The sequence below is a fragment of the Apodemus sylvaticus genome, chromosome 8 (assembly GCF_947179515.1).
Source record: "Apodemus sylvaticus chromosome 8, mApoSyl1.1, whole genome shotgun sequence".
Lineage (NCBI taxonomy): Eukaryota > Metazoa > Chordata > Mammalia > Rodentia > Muridae > Apodemus > Apodemus sylvaticus.
In genome coordinates this window covers 90207951-90218131 of record NC_067479.1, presented here as the reverse complement: position 1 = coordinate 90218131, position 10181 = coordinate 90207951, and the positions used below count along the sequence as shown (strand labels likewise).

General features: G+C 39.4%; 1 protein-coding gene across 2 annotated transcripts in view; it reads right to left on the bottom strand.

Moving 5' to 3' along the window:
• Positions 1–449: 449 nt before the first annotated feature.
• The window catches only part of Dennd6a (DENN domain containing 6A), a 55748-nt gene continuing 46016 nt past the window's right edge, over positions 450–10181 (bottom strand). For both annotated transcript variants that reach the window (XM_052189940.1, XM_052189941.1), the window contains exons 16-20: positions 5239–5292; positions 5024–5133; positions 4571–4673; positions 3245–3319; positions 450–2614 (exon numbers count right to left, since the gene is read on the bottom strand). In XM_052189940.1, coding sequence (XP_052045900.1) covers positions 2483–2614; positions 3245–3319; positions 4571–4673; positions 5024–5133; positions 5239–5292 — 474 coding nt within the window. In that variant the 3' untranslated portion in view covers positions 450–2482. The remainder of the gene's footprint in view (positions 2615–3244; positions 3320–4570; positions 4674–5023; positions 5134–5238; positions 5293–10181) is intronic.

Genomic DNA, 10181 nt, shown 5'->3' with positions numbered 1-10181 from the left:
TGGGAGCAAAGGCGCACACCACCAGCGTCTGGCTGGGACCTCGTCATTTCAACCTGTTCACAATAAAATACACAAAAGAAGGTCTGGATTTTCATTTCATTTGAAAAAAATTATCTAGAAATAAAATATTTTAATAATGTACAAGTTTCAGTACATATGTTTTCCCAAGTATCCCAAATATAAGAAGTCCAAATCAGGGCTGGGCATGAAGCTCAGTGGCAGAGCGCTTTGCCTAGTGCGCATGAATGCTGGGGTCCAGGCCTCAGCACTGCATAAACAAGGCATGGTGGGACAGCAATCTCCACACTGAGGAGGGAGCAGAAGCAGGAAAATCAGAAGGTCAAGATCATCTGGGCCTATTCATGCAGTTTGAAGCCAGTCTAGGATACATGAAAACTTGTCTCCAAAACAAAAACAACCAAAAAAGAAGACACGTAACACAAGCTACCTAAATTTTTTAAAATCCAAGGCCTTTAATTCAAGCTTTTGGTAATGACCGTAAATGCCTCCACAAAACCTTTTTTCCACTGTAAATAGAAGGCACTAGGCATTACATAACACCTTAAAAGCACTGATTCCTTCTGATGCTGGTAGAGATAACACATTAAACGGCAGGGTTTGAATATTAAACTCTTTAAAAACAAAGAAGGAGGCAATTCTGAAACTGACATAAAAATTTAAGTTACCATTCAGTCTTCCTTGGGTTTCCAATGCAACCTTAAGCTATTCTTGCAGGTACATAATTTGAAATTAAGAGATAAAGTAGGTGAATATGATATGGTTTTCAACATGTGTTGAGTTTGTTATATGTGGTAAATGTAAAGACAGCATTTTCATACTAATATTTCATGTTTTTCTTTAGATGTGCAAAATAAACTTCAAATGATATATCCTGTAGAAGTATATTTCAAAAATCCTTGATATAGCACTAATGACTTTCATATTCATGTCACAAACTGTATATAAATTGTGAAATTATTAAAATACATTTTTTGAAAAATAATAAGATGACCATTTCTACCTAAATAAAGTTTCCCAGAAAGTTATGAAGTACTTTAGCATATAAAAGTAGTTTCCCCTTTTCTGAAAGGTCAGTATTGTTTCACAAAATAACCCATTCAATCCAGACAAATTATTTCATTCAGATGCCATATTCTTTCTAGGACAGTGGTATGCTTCCAGAGACTGTTCCCATGACTGAGCATACACTTAGATATGAGACCACAGTCACAAGCACAGAGAAACTTTCTTGGATCAGGAATGCCCTTAAAAATAACATCAACAGAGAACAAGAGATGGCTTCTGAGGCCACTGTGTGACAAACACATACATCTAGTTTTGGCTGCTCCGAAGGGAGGGTGCTTAAGTCACAGCTATTTACATACATGCTACTTTGTGTGTGCCTATTTGAACAGTGGCTTCTGCAAACACTCCCATCTAAACACAAACCAAACTACCTCATTCTACTTTTGGCAAGGTAGTATAAACAAAATGAGAACAAACAAACAAACAAAATTATAACGCTGATTTACACAAAAAGTCTCATGTCAAACAACAGGGAAAGTCTTCTGAAAATCATCCATTAGGGGAAATAGTGTCACCCAACAAATAATATTGAAAAGTAAATGTAAAATTCTCAAATAATTATTACATTAATGGCTAATGGGTATCTTTGACATAAGAATAATCCTTTTAAAAAATAACTATGATGTTCATAGTCTTCACAAGACATTGAAACTAACTAGTGTGTACAGCCCAGTGAGTAAAGGGAAGGGAGAAATCAGCTCCATAACCAGAACTACATATGCCTCCTTCCTCTGGAGAAACTCCTAAGTCGTACTTGTGAAAAGGGTAGAGTTGTGACATGAAAACCACATGACAATTTAAAACACCAGTCAATAAACATGAGGGGCAACAAGAAAAGCTTCTGAGCAAATGATTACTTGACATAATGCCTTTAAAATTATGTATCATAATTAAAAAAGAAAAAGCTTTACAATTAGCAGCTGGACCCTGTGAAACATATAGGACAATGGAAGGCACTACATAAGCCTCAGTTATATCTAACTATAGTTGGAAAGTTCAGTTTTTCCTTCTTAAGAAGACAGCCAGTGTGAACATTATTTTTATATTCCCCTGAGTTTCAACATGATTGGGCAAAGCAGCACCAATTTAAAAAAATATCTGCAATGCCGGCACTGCAGTTTGGAGTCACTTACATTGATGGCCCCATAGGTCTCTCATAAGAGCACTTTAGAACATGATTAAAAATATGGAAATGTCTTTCGGTATTTCAGTATTGTGGAACCACCACAGAATGCACTAAAAATGTCTGTTTATACACTCTGTCTTTCCACCTGTATCTAGCAATTGCTGCTTGTTTCCATGCTATTGCCACTGAGATAGCTCCTGTGTGCGTCTAGAAGAAATGTCAGTATGCTTCATGGTTCACAGTCCTTTCTGGCTGGAAACCTGGCAAGTGTCATGTCATGCCAGTCTTGAGCAGTATGCCTTGCAGATCCTCAGGTAAGGCTAGGATAATTGCATCTATATGTGTCCGTAACTTCTCCACAGTGTCAGGTTTCACAGGTAAATTCTCTCGGTCAGCCTGCAACTACACATAAGGAATGGTTTTAGTGAATCTGTAGTAATACATTGCATTTGCTCTATAAACACTTTTTTATAGCATGATTACTTGGAGCTTTAGGTTTCAGTCTAGACTTTAGAGAAACTAAAACTGTAGAGAACATCAAATGGGGGAGCGTGACAAGGGACCTCAATAAAGGTCATTCTGTGTTCACGGATGATGCCTAAGAATAGCATGTGGCATAAAATCTAGGTAAGATGATGGTTTAAAAGAGTTCAGCAGTTAAGGGCACTGGCTCCACTTGTGGAAGACATGGGTTCAGCAAGCACGTGGCTTCATACTGCCAATGGAGGGGGTGCCATTTCTGGCTTCTGCAGGCACTGCATGCATATGGTGCACTTACTAAGAGCAGGCCATACATTTATACTCATAAACTAATATTTAAAAATGTTTAAATATCTTTCAAATAATTTAGAATCATTTGATCTATTTGAATGAGCAAAAATTGCTAGTGAGATCTACCATTAACTGGCCAATCTCAAATGTTCTCATTTAAAACATGATTTCTGTAGTACACAATAGAGGAAAGTCAGCTCAGATGAGAAGACATTTTCACAAAAAGGTCCATTTTATATCTTCATCTCTTTAGTTACATACCAACTTATTTTTCAGCTTCAATACAAGGTCCACTGTTTCTACTTCTGTGTGTTTCTGGATCCAGAGAAGGAGGTCCTAGAACAGTAAGAAAATCCCCAGTTGGTACACACTCAGGAGAATCTCTCTGCTGCAGCCAGCCAGGCTAGCGGAAAGCAAGGGCACGACGGGAAGAAAGTCGGGCACACAGCTCCAACCCAGCACAACAGTGCATGGGGAATTTTCATGAAAATCTAAAAGTGTTAAATAGATAAATTTCAACATCAGCCAAAACAACTGTAAACAAAATATAAGAAAATTCCTTTCTGAGGTGGCCCTTTTGTCAAGAGGGAAAAACAAAACAGCAGCTCCAATGCAATACTAATCTTTGTTTATCATTATTAGTAATTTATAAGGAATATTTACCTAACAAATCAAGATAACCAAACATGAACATGAACATATTGCTCAATATAAATTTTATATCTACAAATAAGAACTTCATGGGGCTTACATGAGGTTGCTTTCATCATAGCATTTTTCTAAAAGCCACAGCCACTAGGAGTCTATGACAGAAAAGATAACACTATGATCAGCCCACCTCAGTTTAAAGCTAAATGCAAATGAAACGTTAGACTGTCCTGTGAAGTAGGCTGTGAGACAGATAGGAAATGCAGTCCAACCACATGGCACTGACTCGAGCGGTGACCAGGTCACACGGGAAGCCAGCCAGGCTGAGCCTGCAAAGTCCTGATCCCAGGTCTGCCTTCTGCTTTAGTATTTGCCAGGTTCTGGGGTATAATACTCCCATTGCAGGGGATTTCGTGCTACTAATAGAGGTCACTCAACACGCAACTGGAAAGAGATGTACAGTTAGTTCTTGTAGATCAAAAAAGCAGACTACAGCACACCATGGCTTCACAGCTTGGGGGTGCAAACTTAGGCAAGCTCACTGAACTCTTAAACCACAGGTGCAGCACAGTGCAGATCACAACCCACCTGCCTCCAGGAGTTGATGTGACAATTGAGAGAGAGCCCTGACTCATACAATAGGATAGGAGAATGTTAACTGTGAGTACTATGTATAATAAAGTAGTGCTCTGTGGCAAAAGGCACTACTGACAAGACAGAATCCCCAGGTTAGACCTAGAACCCCCATGGGAGAAAAGGAACACAGGCTCCTGAAATGTGTCTTCCAGATCATACTCACACTGCAGCATGCATGCACACACACATGCACACAGAATAAGTCGGTAAATATAATAAAGTGCCGTCTGAGTATTACTCTAAACCTCTAAGAATACTTTCCTACTCTGAACACTTGCATGTAATAATACACTCTTTTCTGACCTCTTCACAAAGAGCTTCTAGATGAAGCGCCTCCAATTTTTGGGTCATTTCTTTCCTCCGGGTCTTGAACCAGCCATCAAAATTTGGAGACTTTAGAAACTGCCTACAAAATAAATATTAAAAAAAGCAAAGCTTAGTTAAGATTTGTTTTTTGTTTCAAAATCCCTCCTCTTAGAACAAAACAAAACAAAATAAAACATGAACAAACAGGGACACAAGTAGCCCGGGCTTGCTTTGAAGCCTGGGAAAAACAGACTCGCCAGGAGGCTGACTCGGGGACCTCCTGGCTCCACCTCCCAAGTGTCTGGATTACAGGCATGCACCACCATACCAGCCTTTCCTTCCTTTCTTATAGTTTAGAAACCCATATGATATGAATAATCTTGATTTTCAACTAGTTTTTTCTTTAAGTAAAGATCCACAGCTAGGAGGAAAATAAGTGAAGAACTTAACCGGTAAAGTCCAATCCAATCACCCTTTATCCCAGAGGTGAGCTGAGGCCCAGTTTTCTCAAGTGTTTTCATAAATTCTTCTGGCAGGAACTGCCTTAACTGGGGTGGACTCTAGAAAACAAGGCATACTATATTTAGAAATAAGGAACTGCTCTATTCAAAGAAGTTAATTATAGCTAGACAAATTAAGGAGGAAATTGCCAGACTATCACATACCTTCCACGGAGAAATACTTTTCTGCAAAGGCATCAAGCTTGCCACGTATCTTTCCTGAAGCATAAATAAATAAATAAATAAATAAATAAATAAATAAATAAATAAATGTATGTATGTATGTATGTATGTATGTATGTATGTATTTTAGGCATTATTATATATTCTTACTTAAGGGAACCATTTTAATAAAATGGTTGTCCAAGTGATACTATAACATCACACACACACACACACCTTTTTCACCCAGTTTCTGGGTGAAACTTGTAACTCCCTACTATAGGCAGTTCATAGAAACCAAAATTTCACCGGGTGGTGGTGGCACACGCCTGTAATCCCAGTACTTGGGAGGCAGAGGCAGGCGGATTTCTGAGTCCGAGGCCAGCCTGGTCTACAGAGTAAGTTCCAGGACAGCCAGGGCTATACAGAAAAACCCTGTCTTGAAAAAATCAAAATCCAAAAAAAACAAAAAAACAAACAAAAAAAGAAACCAGAATTTCACTGTCCACGGTATGTCACAAAGATCTCTTAAGTCTTCCATGGCCTTTCTGTCTTGAAGTTGTTAGCCAGGAGTCCTCTAATCTATCTGGTCTGAAAGTAGATATTAAAACCTCCATTTTAAAAAGGGTCTAGATCATAACTTTAAGGAGGAGTCTGACAGACATGCTCTGTTGACTTCCACCACCCAGTCTGTAGCATCAAATCTAAACATGAACTCTTTGCCTCAGTAACAATGAACACAGACACCCATGCTTCAATCATGCTTATGCAAGTAAGTCTCTGTAGCAACACAAAGGACATGGGTTAAAGAGCTTTAAGATAGAACCATGGCATTCAGAGAGGCTGGCACATTCAGAGATGCCGTGTAAGCTTTAGTCTCTCCCTTCATACCTCATGCTATCTATTTACCCGTACTCTTTGTAATGTTCTGTATAATAAACCAACTAACATCAAGTGTTTCCCTGAGTCATCCAAGGAAATTAGTGAAACCCCAAGAAGGGGATTATGGGATTTAGAATGGATCAGTAATCACAGACTAGAGCTTGTAATTGGCATCTAAGGTGGAATAGAGCATCATCAAGAACCCAGCCCTCAGAATTTGGGATCTGAAGCTATAGTCAGGTAGATAACAACAGAATTGAATTAAAGGATACTTTACTGGTGTCTACTACAGAACCAATCATTTGCTTGTTGGTAAAGTAAAAGACTTCAAAAGTGATGTCTTGAGTATATAAGGGGAAAAACTGAGCCCAGGTATTTTGTTTTTTAATAATTTTAAGTGATTATATTAATGTATCCCCCCCCCCCCCCGTGTGTGTGTGTGTGTGTGTGTGTGTGTGTGTGTGTGTGTAGAATATGTGCACACATGCTATGGCATGTATGTAGAAGTCAGCTCTTTTCCCTTCTACTGTATTGCATCCCAGGGATCCCTGACCCACTAAGTCATCTTGATAACTTGAATCTGAGTTTTTCCATCATGTTCTTTCAATGCTTTCACCATTTCCTACAAAGACTGCTTCAGTTAAAATGAATTGGGAAGTTATACTTCAACAAAATTTAAATAAGACTTGGACAAACAGATTACTTTTAGTTTTGCTTTGGTTTTTTTTTTTTTTTTTCTGAGATTGGTGGCTTGCTGTATTGCCCAAGTTGATCTTGAACTCATGGGTTCAAGTGATTCTTCTACCTTAGCTTCCCAAGTAGCTGGTACATGGCACTATGCCAAGTTCATAATTTTGTCTGTTTATAATAATTTGTGTGTGAGTACATGATATACATGGGTTTAAGTGCCACAGCATATACGTGGAAGTCAGAGGACAACTCTGGAGTGGTGCTCTCCTTCCATCTTTATCTGGGTTGCAGACATTGAATGAGTTGTGAGACTTGTGCAGCAACTGCCTTTACTTCCAAGCCCTCTCACCAGCCCTTGTATGTTTGGTTGAGATGAGGTCTGGCTATATACTCCTAGCTATCCTTTCTTCTTGTACCTCATTTGATGTGTGGATTATGTTTTTGGTATTCCAATTTTCTAGGTTAATATCCACTTATTAGTGAGTGCATACCATGATTCACCTTTTGAGTCTGGGTTACCTCACTTTGTATGATGTTCTTTAGCTCCATCCATTTGCCTAAGAATTTCATGAATTCATTGTTTCTAATGGCTGAATAGTACTCCATTGTGTAGATATACCACATTTTTTGCATCCACTCTTCTGTTGAGGGATACCTGGGTTCTTTCCAACTTCTGGCAATTATAAATAGGGCTGCTATGAACATAGTGGAACATGTATCCTTATTACATGCTGGGGAATCTTTTGGGTATATGCCCAGGAGTGGTATAGCAGGATCTTCTGGAAGTGAGGTGCCAGTTTTCGGAGGAACCGCCAGACTGATTTCCAGAGTGGTTGTACCAATTTGCAACCCCACCAGCAGTGGAGGAGTGTTCCTCTTTCTCCACATCCTCGCCAACACCTGCTATCTCCTTTTTAATCCTAGCCATCTTGTAATCCTTGAAACATGTTGTGTTAAGGAAACTGCTGGGAAACTGTTAGAACTTGAGTTCATGTTGCTATTTATTTAAATTGAGATTATAATTACATCATTTCCTCCACTTTCTCTTTTGTCCTCCCATATATAACTACCAGCTCACCCTGTGTCTTTTCAAATTCATGGCCTCTTTAGCTTTGGTGAGTGTGTGTGTGTGTGTGTGTGTGTGTGTGTGTGTGTGTGAGAGAGAGAGAGAGAGAGAGAGAATTTAAACACACACACAGAGTACCGCCCACTCTGCCTGTATACGAGTACTTGTTTGTATGTGTTCAGGTCTGACTACCTGGTAGGAGAGCCAACTGGTGTGCCCTTCCCTAGGGAAGACTGTTTCTCTCACTTTCATCATTCCTTAGCTGCCTGCAGTTTTTGTCTTTTCTTCCATGTGAGCATGCCTATCCTGTCATCACTGTTCCCATGGTGTTTAGGCCGCCACACTGGTGAGACTTCATGGATGTAGCCTCTGATGTTCTAAGAGATGAAATCTCACAGCAAACTTCCTGTTTCTCTGGATCTTACACTCTTTCTACCCCCTCTGATATGATGATCCCTAAGCCACAACCCCACCCACCCACCCCCACCCCCACCCCCAGGGAGGTTGTGTTATAGATTTTTCAGTTGGAATTGGGCTCCACCGCTCTGCATTTTGATTGGTTTGTTGTTTTGGTTGTTTGGTTTTTGTGAGATAGCATCAGCCTTGGCTAGCTTTCAACTTATGACAATCCTGCTTCAGCCTCCTGAGGGCTAGGAATACAGAAGTGAATCGCCCACAGGCCCACTGTAGCCTATGCTTCTAAGTACCAAAAAAAATGCAGTTTGAATTTAGGCCTCAAATCCAAGGTCTCACTAATGCTTACTGTACCACTGAATTACATCCTCAGTATAACACAGGTTTAAATGAATCAAAATCCTATCCACAAACCAAGAAAGAATACTTTTTTCTAAAAACGTACAACAAAGATCTTCAGGTTGCTTTCATATGATGTTTGTAGATTCTTTAGCAACTGCATAAAGGCAATGACGGACTTTCCAGACCAAGACACTGTCATACTGCTGCTATTCATATCTCACTCAGCTAAGTTTCTTAGAATAGCTGCATTATCTAGTTATTCAATAAATAGTTAAGGCTATTCTACATCAGAATGAGGATGTGCTAAGGGTCCTTTTCAGAGCTATATAGCTTCCTGGATATGGTATCAACCTGTTCAAGAAAAAAAACAAAAAACAAAAAACAAAAAACAAAAACCAGTAGCAGCCAAGTACAGTAGCACATGTCTTTAATCCCAGGACTGGAGAGGCAGAAGCAAGTATATCTCTGTGAATTAGAAGCCATGCTAATCTACATAATGATTTTCATGCCAGCCAGGGCTACACAGAACAATCACCAAAGCCAAGAATGTTGGCCCATGCCTTTAATCCAAGCATTTGGGAGGCAGAGGCAGAAGAATCTCTGTGAGTTCCAGGATAGTCAGAGCTACATAGAGAGACTGTCTCAAAAATCAACCAAACTAAAAAGAATAATTACCAAAAGTATCTATTAGACCTTTAGGATAAACTGGTCTGCATGTTGACTAGTTGACATCTAATGTAGCAATTTGGTAGTAAATTGTCTTTGGATAAGTGATATATGCATGTAATAAAAACAACTTTAACACACTAGTTAAGATGTTCATAGTAATTTAAAAATTAATTCAGTTAGCTAGGTGGTCTTTAATCCCAAAGTTAAAATCCCACTAAAATCTTTAATCCAAGCACTTAGGAAGCAGAGGCAGGGAGATCTCTGTGGTTTTCAGAGTTAGTTCGAGAATAGCCAGGACTGTACAGAGAAACCCTATCTCAAAAAACAAAACAAAACAAATTGATTCAGTGGAAACCCTTCAGTTTCTAAAAATTGAGTAACACTGGTATTAAACTCACTACTTTACGGGGCATCTGTGGCTGGAGATAAAGCATCCCACCAAAAGGCTCGCACGTGGAAGGAAGGCGTGGATCCCTAGTTGGGGATACAACTGAGAGGTGAGTGAGTGACAGAAGCACTAAAGTCACCAATGGGTTAATCCACTGCTGAACTTGTATGGAATGAGCTAGGATAGGTAGGGCCTGACAAGAGGTCACTGACAGTACAACCCTGGATGGACACCTTGACCCTTTCTCACGAAATGTGCAGCCTCTGTTACAGGCTCACATTGTTGTGACAGACTACCTTACTTTGAGCCTAAAACAGTGGACAGGCTGACCTTTCACTCAGGTCTCTGAAATTATGAGCAAAAAATAAATCCTTCCTTTGAACTGTCATTTTTATCATAGTGGCAAAACACTTAAATAATAAATTGTGGCCTTATGGTGATACAACTTTAATAGTCTTTAATGGTCTTTGGGGCACCTAATAAACACTATGATTA